The sequence below is a fragment of the Numenius arquata genome, chromosome W (assembly GCF_964106895.1).
Source record: "Numenius arquata chromosome W, bNumArq3.hap1.1, whole genome shotgun sequence".
Classification (NCBI taxonomy): domain Eukaryota; kingdom Metazoa; phylum Chordata; class Aves; order Charadriiformes; family Scolopacidae; genus Numenius; species Numenius arquata.
This window is the reverse complement of record NC_133615.1, coordinates 27,766,340-27,780,991: the sequence shown is the minus strand read 5'-3', so window position 1 is coordinate 27,780,991 and position 14,652 is coordinate 27,766,340. Positions and strand designations below refer to the sequence as shown.

Here is a 14,652-nt window from a genome sequence, read left to right as displayed (position 1 = left end):
TTCTTCAAGTGTTTAAAAATGGTAGGCCTTATGGAGCTTTAAATCTATATTCAGGCTATAACACTGGTGAGTAGAACACAGATTGAGGATTATGTGGCTTTATGGTTTTCATATGCTGTCAAAATATTCTTCCTCTTGTATGCGGGAAGGGATTTTCAGTGAAACCTTCAGAAAGCATCTCCTGCTTTTTTACCTGATGTTTCAAACAGCTGTGTCCTAGGGGAGACATCTGTTCAACCTCCTTGTGTCCCAGGAGAAGCATTGTTATGATACCTGAGCTAGTAGAGTGCTAAACCCTTCAATTAAAAAAATTCCTGTAGCTAACTCAGCTACCACTGGGAACAAAGTTTGTTTTTTTTTTTTAACCTTACTTTGGATTTCTTGTGACTAAAGCTCACTTCTATCACGGTGACAGTACTTGCTGTCTGGAGATCAATGTAGGTTTATATGACATCATTTTTGGTTTTGCTTGCTTTGGTACATTCTTTAAACCTCTTGACTTGAGATTGCTTTGTACCAATTTGTAGACTAATCCTGTTTAGCAAGGGAGACTTTTGAACATATAAATACAGTAGACCCAGGAAGAATTGAGAAATGTTTCCAGTTCTTGCATGTATTTTTACTGGTACTTTGGGGTGACCGTATCAACAAGGTTAAACTGCTCAGAACATAGTGTTGGATTTGAGTCATCGGACCTCTGCCTCAAGCCAGGCTATTCTGAACTTTCGTTTCTGTCTTGCAGAATGGAGATGTATGTATTTCAATTCTTCACCCACCTGTAGATGACCCACAAAGTGGAGAGCTGCCATCTGAGAGGTGGAACCCTACTCAAAACGTCAGGTAACAGTGTGAATCTGATGTACAGCGGTGACCTCAAAGGCCTGTCGTGTCTCTCCAAGACTAAGGCCTGTGTTGGGAAAGGTTTGGAAAGGAATTTAAGACTTTGGGAGCTTTAGGTCTTGAATTGGGTGGGAACCAGACTTATCAATCTGTCTGAAGTGCTGTGTGTCCTGATGCTGGGCTAACAATGTGGAGACTTCTGCCCTGTTCACAGGGTTTCATGCTCTTAAATCTCAAATGTTTTAGCCTTTCCCAGTCTATATTATCCTACACTTAAGTTTTTCAAACTCCTCCAAGATACCACTAGTGGAAAAGAACATTTTGGGGTATTCAGGCCCAGTAGGAGTAACTTCGTGCATAATCTTACCTACTGTTTGCCTTCTGGTATTTGTCTCCTGTCCTGCAGCATGGTATCTTGAGCAGTTAGGTAGTTTTCTTCCTGCCAAAAGAAGATCACTGAAGGATCGCTAAGTATCGGTGTCGTGGTTTTGGCTGAATTTACCAAAACCGGACCGGCAGATGGCCCTTCCCCCCCCCTTCCACCCCCTAAAAGAGGAGAGAGGAGGAGAAAGAGATAAGGAGATTCAGAAGTTTAGAATGAACTAAACTACTTTAATGAAAAATTAATATTAAAATAAAAATAAAGAAGAAAATAATGAAATAGATACAATATATACAAAACCGTATCAAGCTCCCAGGATGTCAGTTACATCACCGGCAGGCACTGGGGAAGTCCCAGACTGGACTCAGTGACGAATGGGAACTGGATTCCAGCTCTGGAGTCAGGAACACACGGATTGGGATCAAAGGCAGATGAACAGACAGAGTCCTCTCTGGACGTCGGCCATCGCAGGAAGGGGCTGACCCTTTGATCCCTCAGCCTTTATACTGAGCATGGGGCAGATGGGATGGAATACCCCAGTTGGTCAGGTTTGGGTCACCTGTCCTGTCCACTCCTCCCCACCGATGTGACCCCTCTACGTTTTTTCCGTTTCCGACCCTCTAAGGGGGCAAATAACGAAATGGGCTGACCTTGGTTGTTATAGCAATAAGTATAAGCAAGGGCCTCCCTGCATACCATTCCTTGGCATGGAGCACAAACATTGGGCTTATCACTCTGAGAATGAGCAGTTTTCTCCACAACATGCCGTTAATTTCAGAGAGTTAGAGGAGGCCTAGCTAGGATGTAAAGTTACAGAACAGAAAATTGGTTCGGTTTTACTTCAAACCGGGACATTCCACCCCTTATTCCATACCATTTGCATCATGCTTAGATTACAACTACTATCATCTATAAAATCTATACATACATATATAGATAGATATATGTAAATCACTCAGTTATAATTTATCTCTATATACAAAAGCTTAAGTCCATTTCACAGCAGATCAGGTTCTCAGGGTAGGAAAGACAGTGTGAAATTCATTGTGGTTCGTGCCCATGGGTAACATGTCCATCATCAGAGAAGTTTTACTAGACGCCAATTGATCAATCCGGCTAGGTTTCATCCTGAAAAACACTTATAGAACACTGTTAGTATTGTAAACAACTAACATCATACTCGGAATTAAGTATTCTCACCCAAGGTCAAATTCCCTTGAGGTACACATTGAACTTCTCCATTCTTCAGCATCACCCACCAAGTACATCCAGGTCCTTGAGCAAAAACAGTCCCACGAATGGGTTTGCCTTTGCCCGAGGCAGGAAAAACCCAAACAGTTTTCCCTAGCATATTCCTTTCATGCACCACAGGGACTTTATCCCCTTCTACAGTATGTAAAAGGTCTGATTGAGCAGGACCACCTCGATTGATGGATCCCCTGGTATTAACTAACCAAGTAGCTTGCGCTAAGTGCTTGTCCCAATTTTTAAAGGATGCACCACCCATCGCTTTTAGGGTAGTTTTTAACAATCCATTGTATCGTTCAATTTTTCCAGAAGCTGGTGCATGATAGGGAATATGATAAATCCACTCAATACCATGTTCTTTTGCCCAGCTACTTATAAGATTGTTTTTGAAATGAGTTCCATTGTCAGACTCAATTCTTTCTGGAGTACCATGTCGCCACAAGACTTGCTTTTCAAGGCCCAGGATGGTATTCCGGGCAGTGGCATGGGGCACGGCATAGGTTTCCAACCATCCGGTGCTTCCTTCCACCATTGTAAGCACGTAACGCTTACCCTGGCGGGTTTGAGGGAGTGTGATATAGTCGATTTGCCAAGCCTCCCCATACTTGTATTTCAACCACCGACCTCCATGCCACAAAGGTTTTAACCTTTTAGCTTGCTTGATTTCGGCACATGTTTCACAGTCGTGGATAACCTGCGCAATAGCGTCCATGGTTAGATCCACCCCTCGGTCACGAGCCCATCTGTACATTGCATCTCTTCCTTGATGACCTGAAGTGTCATGGGCCCATCGAGCTAAGAACAGTTCACCTTTATGTTCCCAATCTAAATCTGTCTGGAAAATCTTAGCTGCTCGGTCCACTTGCTGATTGTTTCGATGTTCCTCAGTGGCTCGACTCATAGGTACGTGGGCATCTACATGGCGTACTTTCACGACTAGTTTCTCTAGCCGGTCAGCAATATCTTGCCATAATTCAGCAGCCCAAATGGGTTTACCCTTGCGCTGCCAGTTGCTCTGCTTCCACTGTTTTAACCATCCCCACAGAGCATTTGCCACCATCCATGAGTCAGTATAAAGATAGAGTATTGGCCACTTTTCTCGCTCAGCAATGTCTAGGGCCAGCTGGATAGCTTTTACCTCTGCAAATTGACTTGATTCACCTTCTCCTTCAGTAGCTTCTGCAACTCGTCGTGTAGGACTCCATACAGCAGCTTTCCATCTTAGATGCTTTCCTACAATACGACAAGATCCATTAGTGAACAAAACATACTGTTTCTCATTATCTGAGAGTTCATTATATGGCGGGGCTTCCTCAGCACGTGTTACCACCTCCTCTGGTGGCATTGTGAAATCTCCGCCTTCGGGCCAGTTTGTGATCACTTCTACAATTCCTGGACGATTTGGGTTTCCTATTCGAGCTCGCTGTGTGATTAAGGCAACCCACTTACTCCAGGTAGCATAAGTGGCATGATGAGTAGAAGGAACTTTACCTTTGAACATCCAGCCCAACAGTGGCAATCGGGGCGCCAGGAGGAGCTGTACTTCAGTACCAATTACTTCTGAAGCAGCTCTAACTCCTTCATAGGCTGCCAAGATTTCTTTCTCAGTTGGAGTATAGTTGGCCTCGGAGCCTTTATAGCCTCGACTCCAAAATCCCAGGGGTCGACCTCGAGTCTCCCCTGGTCCTTTCTGCCATAGGCTCCAGGTAGGGCCATTATCTCCAGCTGCAGTATACAGCACATTTTTAATGTCCTGTCCTCTTCGGACTGGTCCAAGTGCTACTGCACGCACAATCTCCTGTTTAATTTGTTCAAAGGCCTGTCGTTGCTCAGGACCCCACACAAACTCATTTTTCTTTCGAGTCACTTCACAGAGAGGTTTCACAATCTGACTATATCCTGGAATATGCATTCTCCAGAATCCCACAACGCCTAAGAAGGCTTGTGTTTCCTTTTTGTTAGTAGGTGGGGACATAGCTGTTATTTTGTTAATCACATCCATTGGGATCTGATGACGACCATCTTGCCATTTAATTCCCAAGAACTGGATGTTTTGTGCAGGTCCCTTGACCTTACCTCTTTTCACAGCAAAACCTGCTTTCAGAAGAATCTCAATTACTTTCTTACCTTTCTTGAAAACTTCTTTTGCTGTATTACCCCACACAATGATGTCATCAATGTATTGCAGGTGTTCTGGAGCTCCACCCTTCTCCAGTGCAGTCTGGATCAGTCCATGGCAAATGGTGGGGCTGTGTTTCCACCCCTGGGGCAGTCGATTCCAGGTGTACTGGACACCCCTCCAGGTGAAAGCAAACTGTGGCCTGCACTCTGCTGCTAAAGGAATAGAGAAAAAGGCATTAGCAATGTCAATTGTGGCATACCACTTGGCTGCCTTCGACTCCAGTTCATATTGGAGTTCTAGCATGTCTGGCACAGCAGCACTCACTGGGGGTGTGACTTCATTCAGGCCACGATAGTCTACTGTTAGACGCCAGTCACCATCAGACTTGCGCACTGGCCATATCGGGCTGTTAAAGGGTGAGCGAGTCTTGCTGATCACTCCTTGGGTCTCCAGCCGACGAATCAGGTTCTGAATGGGAATCAAAGAATCACGGTTAGTGCGATACTGTCGTCGATGCACCGTGGAAGTAGCAAGTGGTACCTGCTGTTCTTCAACCTTCAGCAGTCCCACCACAGAAGGGTCATCTGAAAGGCCAGGTAAGGTAGACAGCTGTGTAATACCCTCAGTCTCCACAGCTGCTATACCAAAAGCCCACCGATACCCTTTCGGGTCTTTGAAATACCCTCTCTTGAGGTAGTCTATGCCGAGGATGCACGGAGCATCTGGGCCAGTCACAATAGGATGCTTTTCCCATTTATTCTTGTTCAAGCTCACTTCGGCCTCCAGTACAGTCAGTTCTTGAGATCCTCCTGTCACTCCTGCAATAGTGACTGATTCTGTCCCTCTATGATTCCATGGCATTAGGGTACACTGTGCACCAGTGTCCACCAGGGCTCTATACTTTCGTGGCTCTAATGTGCCAGGCCATCGAATCCACACAGTCCAATAAACTCGTTATCCCTCTCCTCCTCCTGGCTGGAGGCAGGGCAACCCTAATGCTGAGGACAGCATCTACAATTGCAAGGTGAGTTCCTGTCTGGACAGGGGCAGTGCATATTCTGAACTGGAGCAGCCATATTCATGTAACCATCCTTTCTTCTGTTTGCTTTACCTTGCAACTCAAGCACTCGTGCCTGCAGGGCTGAAGTAGGTTTTTTATCCCATCTCCTCATGTCCTCTCCATTATTGCAGAGGCAAAGCCACAGGAAACCTCGGAGCGAGTCCTGTTTCCCTTTGGTTGGTCTCATAGGAGGGTGTTTTTTCTTAATGGCTGCAACTCTGGTCTTAACTGCAACTTGGGTCTGAGCAGGCACCTCAGTCTGAGCTGCAACTTGGATCTGAGCAGGAGCTTGAGCCTGAGCTGCAACTTGAGCCTGAGCTGGAGAAGAGTAAGATTCTCTCCCAATCTCAGCAAGTTTTTCAAGCAGTTTGTGAAAAATTGTCTCGTTTTGCTCAACTATTGCCTTGGTCATTTTCTCTATTGTCTCATTCTTTGTCTTATTCATATTCTCTATGGCCTCAGTCTGTGTTTTATTTTGTTCAGCCACTTTCTTAGTCAGGTTTTCTATTGCTACAACACCAATGGGACGAGAGAGACTATCTTCATACTGTCGCACCCTGTCAGCAACCTCATTTACAGTTGGTGTGTCAGTATCAGATGCTCCCCAGACCATTGTTGACAAAGTGTGGGAATACACTGATGGTGCACTCTGCACAAACTTTTTCAACAAAGGTCATTGACATGGCATTTCATCAGGATTTATAGTCACTTGCCAATCACCATAAATCACTTCTCGAATAGCCAGTTCTCTCAGGTATGTAATACCTTTCTCCATGCTGGTCCATTGCCTTGGACGGCATTGGATATCATCCTTAAAGGGATATCTGCTCTTTACAGCTGATAACAGTCGCCTCCAGAGACTGAGAACCTCTGCCTTATTCCCAATCACTTTATCAATACCTCCCTCTTTGGCCAGATTTCCCAGCTGGCTGGCTTCTCTACCATCTAAGTCTATGGAATTAGCTCCACTGTCCCAGCATCGGAGCAACCAAGAGAGAAGTGGCTCCCCATCATGACGAGTAAAATCCTTCCTCAGATTTCGCAAATCCTTTAAGGACAAAGAGTTAATAATTACATCTACATCTGAGGCATCATCCTGTATCGAGGCTGGCTGAGAAGGACCCTCTCCCCTATCTACCTGAGAAGGGGCTGCCCGACCGGTTGACTGTGTTGTAAGAGGGTGCTTTCCTTTATCCCCATCAGAAGGACCCTGTCCTGGATCTTCATCAGAGGAACCCTCTCCCGAGCTCTCTAGCTTGGGCATGTCCTTGTCGTAAGGAGCAGGGGACCGAGCCGACCTCTTTTTCTGCTTCCTGGTCACCGGGGCAACTTGTGCCGGTTCTGCTGGCGCTGGGGGAGCGGCAGGGCTCGGGTTGGGGGCTGGAGCAGTGACAGCGCTGGCTGTCGGGGCCGGAGCAGCCGGTGCAGCTGCGGGCGGGGGAGGGGCTGGCGATGGAGATGCGGGGGGTGCGGGCGGCGGAGCCACTTTCACCGCCGGCTGCTGAGTGACCGGGGCCGGGACGGGCCGGGGCGCGGCTTGTGCCGAAGCCGGTGCCGGAGCCGGTGGGGGGGCGACCGCTGCCGCTGGGGCCGGTGTCGGCGGGGCCAGGGGCGTGGCTTTCGCCGGTGCCGGAGCCTTGGCTTGTGCCGGTGGCTGTGGGGGAGCAGCCGATGCCGTTGGCGCCGGTGTCGGCGTGGCCTTGGCCGGTGCCGCTGGCTTGGCTTGGGCCGGGGCCGGGGCTGGGGCTGGGGCTGGTTCTGTTTGTGTCTGCACTGAGACTCTCGCTGGGGCAGCAACGGTCTGCGTCCCTGCTGTGACTGTCGCTGGGGCTGGGGAAGTAACTGTTTGTGTCCCTGCTGTGACTGTCGCTGGGGCTGGGGAAGTAACTGTTTGCGTCCCTGCTGTGACTGTCGCTGGGGCTGGGGAAGTAACTGTTTGCGTCCCTGCTGTGACTGTCGCTGGGGCTGGGGGGGGCAACTGTTTGTGTCTCTGTTGTTTGAGTAGCGAGGTTGCCTGTCACACAATGCTCATTTTGATACTCCTCAAGTCTAATAAGATCTAACGCCTGCAGCACATTCAGTGTCATAAGTATCAAAATCAGGCCCACTTGACAGAGACAATCATAACAATCATTCTCTGTCCAGCCCGTAGGTTTTCCACCCCTTAGTTCAATTGGTAACATTTTTAAATAATCATGAACAGGCAAAGTAAACTTTCCCCAGGCAAAATCAAAAGTGTAATTAGCGGCAGAATCTATTATGCGATGCCCGAAACATGAAGATACCCTACCAAATGCAAATCTCAGATTATATACCTGAGCACCAGACCACACCAACATAGCACGCCTATACCACCGCATCCAAACACAGAACAAATATAAACCTACCTCAATACAAGAAGTCAATATGTCCAACCAGTTAAGCACCGCTAAATCAATCAACTTCATAAAAAAGTCCCTAAAAATATCATATACCATATCCTGTAGGTACAACATGGTGAAAGCAAACTGGAATTCAAACTATTCAGGCAATCTTAACAGACCACAGTCGCTCGAGCCCCACGTTGGGCGCCAATAAATCTGTCGTGGTTTTGGCTGAATTTACCAAAACCGGACCGGCAGATGGCCCTTCCCCCCCCTTCCACCCCCTAAAAGAGGAGAGAGGAGGAGAAAGAGATAAGGAGATTCAGAAGTTTAGAATGAACTAAACTACTTTAATGAAAAATTAATATTAAAATAAAAATAAAGAAGAAAATAATGAAATAGATACAATATATACAAAACCGTATCAAGCTCCCAGGATGACAGTCACGTCACCGGCAGGCACTGGGGAAGTCCCAGACTGGACTCAGTGACGAATGGGAACTGGATTCCAGCTCTGGAGTCAGGAACACACGGATTGGGATCAAAGGCAGATGAACAGACAGAGTCCTCTCTGGACGTCGGCCATCGCAGGAAGGGGCTGACCCTTTGACCCCTCAGCTTTTATACTGAGCATGGGGCAGATGGGATGGAATACCCCAGTTGGTCAGGTTTGGGTCACCTGTCCTGTCCACTCCTCCCCACCGATGTGACCCCTCTACGTTTTTTCCGTTTCCGACCCCCTAAGGGAGCAAATAACGAAATTGGCTGACCTTGGTTGTTATAGCAATAAGTATAAGCAAGGGCCTCTCTGCACACCATTCCTTGGCATGGAGCACAAACATTGGGCTTATCATTCTGAGAACGAGCAGTTTTCTCCACAACATGCCGTTAATTTCAGAGAGTTAGAGGAGGCCTAGCTAGGATGTAAAGTTACAGAACAGAAAATTGGTTCGGTTTTACTTCAAACCGGGACAATCGGAGGTATTCAAGGCTAACCTGTCCATTTTTTTGAAATGCCAGCTGAATTTCATTCTCATTACAAGACACTGCCAATAAAAAAACTGATAAAACTCATATCAAGTAGCAGCTCACTGACCTGTGCAGCTGGAGTAGTAAGTGATGTAGTGGAAAAACCTTGAAGTAAGATGCTTCCTGTTCTGACTTTTAAAATCTGATTTATTATGCAAATAAGATTAAAATAATTGCCTCTAGATTTTTAGCATATCATATGAGAATTATGCTTGCTTTCAGAGTGATTTATTAGATGTTGGTTCCCCAACTTGAAATCTGTTATTTATTGGTAAATCCAGCTAGGGATCTCAGCACTCCTGAGGGAGTGCAGTGATTTGAAAAGGGTTATCTGATAGTTTGACTCAGCTTTCATCTAACTTGGCTTCGTTAAATTCATTTGAAAAGAGCCTTTGTCAAAGCAAAGATCTATCAAGAGGGATTTATTGGATTCTTGACCCTTGGAATAGGATTGTCACACACGCTCTCTGCAAAGTGCTGAACTAGAGCTAACGTGGCAGGAGACTAGGAATTGTAGAAGTCAGTGAATCATAACAACTGATGTTCCTCCTGGAGCATGCTACTTCAAGGTTAAAAAGGCTCAAGAGAAATGGTGCATCTTATCCGTGTGAAGTCATGAAGGGTTGGGAATCTGACCTTCAGACCTTGAAAGAAACGTTATCCAATTCACCTGTACCAAGTACAAGTGAGTATGAAGCAACCTCTCAAAGTTAGTTCTAGTTCAGTGCCATGGTTTAGGCCGAATTGGCCTATGACGGCAACAGATGCTCTCCCCCAACTTTCTCGCTCCAGGAGAAAAAGGGGGAGAGATAAAGAGATTTATGAGTTTAGAATGAACTAAACTAATGAAATATAGAATCATAGAATTGTCTAGGTTGGAAGGGACATTTAAGATCATCTAGTCCAACCATCAACCTAACCTGTCCTGTCCACTCTATGCTTTTCCGTTTCCGACCCTCCAACAGGGAAAATAATGAAATTAGCTGCCCTTGGTTGTTATAGCAATAAGTATAAGCAAGAGCCTCTCTGCATACCATTCCTTGGCATGAAGTACAAACATTGGTCTTATCGCTCTGAGAATGAACAGTTTTCTCCACAATATGCTGTTAATTTCAGAGTTACAAGAGGCCTAGCCAAGATGTAAAATTACTGAACAGAAAGTTGGTTCTGTTTTACCTCAAACCAGGGCATTCCACCCCTTATTCCATACCATTTGCATCATGCTCAGATCACTACTTTTATCTATGAAATCTATACACACACACATATATATATGTAGATAGATACATGCAGGTCACTCAGTTATGATTTTTCTTTATATACAAAAGTTCATTAAGTCTATTTCATAGTGAATCAGATTTTCAGAGTAGGAAAGATGGTGTGAAATTCATTGTGATTCGTGCCCATGGGGAGCATGTCCATCTTGGAGAAGTTTTGCTGGATGCCACTTGATGAATCCAGCTTAGGTTTCATCATTGCTGTGTTATCCTGAAAAACACTTATGGGACACTGTTAGTATTATATGAAAATTAACATCATACAGTTCAGAATTAAGTATTCCCACCCAGGGTCAAATTTCCTTGAGGTACACATTGAACTTCTCCATTCTTCAGCATCACCCACCAAGTACATCCAGGTCCTTGAGCAAAAACAGTCCCACGAATGGGTTTGCCTTTGCCTGAGGCAGGAAAAACCCAAACAGTTTTCCCTAGCATATTCCTTTCATGCACCACAGGGACTTTATCCCCTTCTACAGTATGTAGAAGGTCTGATTGAGCAGAAACAGCTCGATTGATGGATCCCCTGGTATTAACTAACCAGGTAGCTTGTGCTAAATGCTTGTCCCAATTTTTAAAGGACCCACCACCCATAGCTTTTAGGGTAGTTTTTAACAATCCATTGTATCGTTCAATTTTTCCAGAAGCTGGTGCATGATAGGGGATATGATATACCCACTCGATGCCATGTTCTTTTGCCCAGTTACTGTCCCATTGCCTGACTCAATTCTTTCTGGAGTACCATGTTGCCACAAGACTTACTTTTCAAGGTCCAGGATGGTATTCCAGGCAGTAGCATAGGGTACGGCATAGGTTTCCAACCTTCCAGTGCTTCTTTGCACCATTTGGAGGGACAACACAGCAGTGCACAAGAAATCCAGGAAGTTCTTGGAATGTGTCAATGACAACATTCTTCTTCAAATAGTAGAGGAGCCAATGAGGAAAGGAGCCATGCTGGACCTTATCCTTACCAACAAAGAGGGGCTGGTGGGGAATGTCAAAATCAAGGGTAGCCTTGGCTGCAGTGATCACAAAATGGTAGAATTCTAAATCCTTAGGGCAGCGAGGAGGATACGCAGCAAACTCACTACCCTGGACTTCAGGAGAGCAGACTTTGGCCTCTTGAGGGACCCGATTGGCAGGATAACATGGGATATACCACTGGAGGGGAGAGGGGTCCAAGAAAGCTGGTTAGTATTCAAGGATCACCTCTTCCAAGCTCAGGAGAGGTGCATCCCAAAAAAGAAGTAGTCAGGCAAAAAAGCCAGGAGGCCTGCATGGATAAACAAGGAGCTCCTGGATAAGCTCAAAACCAGAAAGGAGGCCTACAGAGGGTGGAAGCAAGGGCAGGTAGTCTGGGAGGAATACAGAGAAACTGTCCGAGTGACCAGGAACCAGATTAGGCAAGCTAAAGGCCAGACAGAATTAAATCTGGCCATGGACATCAAGGATCATAAGAAAAACTTTAATAGATATTTCAGGGATAAAGGCAAGACTAGGGAAGATGTGGGCCCTCTCCGGAAGGAAACAGGAGACCTGATCACCCAGGATATAGAAAAGGCTGAGTTACTGAATGATTTTTTTGCCTCGGTCTTCACCAGCAAGGGCTCTAACCACACCGCCCAAGTCACAGAAGGCAAAAAGAGAGGCTATGAGAATGAAGAACCGCCCACTCTAGGAGAAGATCAGGTTCGAGACCTTCTAAGGAACCTGAAGGTACATAAGTCCATGGGACCTGATGAAATCCATCCATGGGTCCTGAGGGAGTTGGCGGATGAAGTTGCTAAGCCGCTTTCCATTATATTTGAGAAGTCGTGGCAGTCTGGTGAAGTTCCTGCTGACTGGAAAAAGGGAAATGTAACCCCCATTTTCAAAAAGGGAAAAAAGGAAGACCTAGGGAACTACCGGCCAGTTGGTCTCACCTCTGTGCCTGGCAAGATCATGGAGCAGATCCTCCTGGAATCTCTGCTAAGGCACGTGGAAAATAAGGAGGTAATTGGTGACAGCCAACATGGCCTCACCAAGGGCAAATCATGCCTGACAAATATGGTGGCCTTTTACGATATTACCACAGCATTGGTAGATAAGGGCAGAGCAACAGACATCATCTACCTGGACTTATGCAAAGTGTTTGACACTGTCCACATGGTCTCAAAATTGGAAAGGCACGGATTTGATGGATGGACCACTCGGTGGATAAGGAACTGGCAGAACAGTCTACTCAAAGGGTTGCGGTCAACAGCTCAATGTCCAAGTGGAACCCAGTGACAAGTGGTGTTCCTTAGGGGTCAGTACTGGGACCAGTGCTGTTTAACATCTTTATTGGAGACATGTACAGTGGGATAGAGTGTACTCTCAGCAAGTTTGCCAACGACACCAAGCTGTGTGGCGCGGTCGACATGCTGGAGGGAAGGGATGCCATCCAGAGGGACCTGGACAGGCTTGAGAGGTGGGCCCATGCAAATCTTATGAAGTTCAACCAAGCCAAGTGCAGGATCCTCCACATGGGGCATGACAATCCCAGGCACAAATACAGGTTGGGCAGAGAATGGATTGAGGAGAAGGACTTGGGAGTGTTGGTGGATGAGAAGCTCAACATGAGCCGCCAATGTGCATTGGCAGCCCAGAAAGCCAACCGGATCCTGGGCTGCATCAAAAGAAGTGTGCTCAGCAGGTCGCGGGAGGTGATTCTACCCCTCTACTCTGCTCTCGTGAGACCCCACACCTGGAGTACTGTGTCCAGCTTTGGAGTCCTCAAAACAGGAAGGACATGGACCTGTTGGAACGGGTCCAGTGGAGGGCCACAAAAATGATCAGAGGGCTGGAGCACCTCCCCTATGAAGAAAGGCTGAGAGAGTTTGGACTGTTCAGCCTGGAGAAGAGAAGGCTCTGGGGAGACCTTATAATGGCCTTCCAGTACCTGAAGGGGGCCTACAGGAGAGATGGGGAGGGACTCTTTATCAGGGAGTGTAGTGATAGGACGAGGGGTAAAGTTTTTAAACTGAAAGAGGGGAGATTTATATTAGATTTTAGGAAGAACTTCTTTTCTGTGAGGGTGGTGAGACACTGGAACTGTTTGCCCAGAGAAATTGTGGATGCTCCATCCCTGGAAGCGTTCAAGGCCATGCTGGATGGGGCTTTGAGCAACCTGCTCTAGTGGGAGGTGTCCCTGCCCATGGCAGGGGGGTTGGAACTCGATGATCTTTAAGGTCCCTTCCAACTCTAACCATTCTATGATTCTGTGATTCTATGACTCCAGAATCCTAGGGTTTGACTTTGAGTCTCTCCTGGTCCTTTCTACCATAGGCTCCAGGTAGGGCCGTTGTCCATGGCTGCAGTGTAGAGCACATTTTTAATGTCCCGTCCTGTTCAGACTGGTCCAAGGGCTACTGCATGCACAATCTCTTGTTTAATTTGCTCAAAGGCCTGTCGTTGCTCAGGACCCCACGTAAACTCATTTTTCTTTCAAGTCACTTCATAGAGAGGTTTCACAATCTGACTATATCCTGGAATATGCATTCTCCAGAATCCCACAACGCCTAAGAAGGCTTGTGTTTCCTTTTTGTTAGTAGGTGGGGACATAGCTGTTATTTTGTTCATCACATCCATTGGGATCTGGCGATGCCCATCTTGCCATTTAATTCCCAAGAACTGGATCTCTCGTGCAGGTCCCTTGACTGTACCTTTTTGTACAGCAAAACCTGCTTTCAGAAGAATCTTGATTATTTTCTTACCTTTCTTGAAAACTACTTTTGCTGTATTACCCCACACAATGATGTCGTCAATGTACTGCAGGTGTTCTGGAGCTCCACCCTTCTCCAGTGCAGTCTGGATCAGTCCATGGCAAATGGTGGGGCTGTGTTTCCACCCCTGGGGCAGTCGATTCCAGGTGTACTGGACACCCCTCCAGGTGAAAGCAAACTGTGGCCTGCACTCTGCTGCTAAAGGAATAGAGAAAAAGGCATTAGCAATGTCAATTGTGGCATACCACTTGGCTGCCTTCGACTCCAGTTCATATTGCAGTTCTAGCATGTCTGGCACAGCAGCACTCACTGGGGGTGTGACTTCATTCAGGCCACAATAGTCTACTTTTAGCCACCAGTCTCCATCAGACTTTCGCACTGGCCATATCGGGCTGTTAAAGGGTGAGCGAGTCTTGCTGATCAGTCCTTGGGTCTCCAGCTGACGAATCAGGTTCTGGATGGGAACCAGGGAGTCTTGGTTAGTGCGATACTGTCACCGATACACTGTGGCAGTAGCAATTGGTACCTGTTGTTCTTTAATCCTCAGCAGTCCCACCACAGAAGGGTCATCTGAAAGGCCAGGTAAGG

The 14,652-nt window shown here is 46.6% G+C and overlaps 1 protein-coding gene across 1 annotated transcript in view; it reads left to right on the top strand.

The window, feature by feature from the left end:
• The window catches only part of LOC141476622 (ubiquitin-conjugating enzyme E2 R2-like), a 90,211-nt gene that overhangs the window by 60,319 nt on the left and 15,240 nt on the right, over positions 1-14,652 (top strand). The window contains exon 3 of the mRNA XM_074165396.1: positions 743-840. Within this exon, the coding sequence (XP_074021497.1) occupies positions 743-840 (98 nt within the window). The remainder of the gene's footprint in view (positions 1-742; positions 841-14,652) is intronic.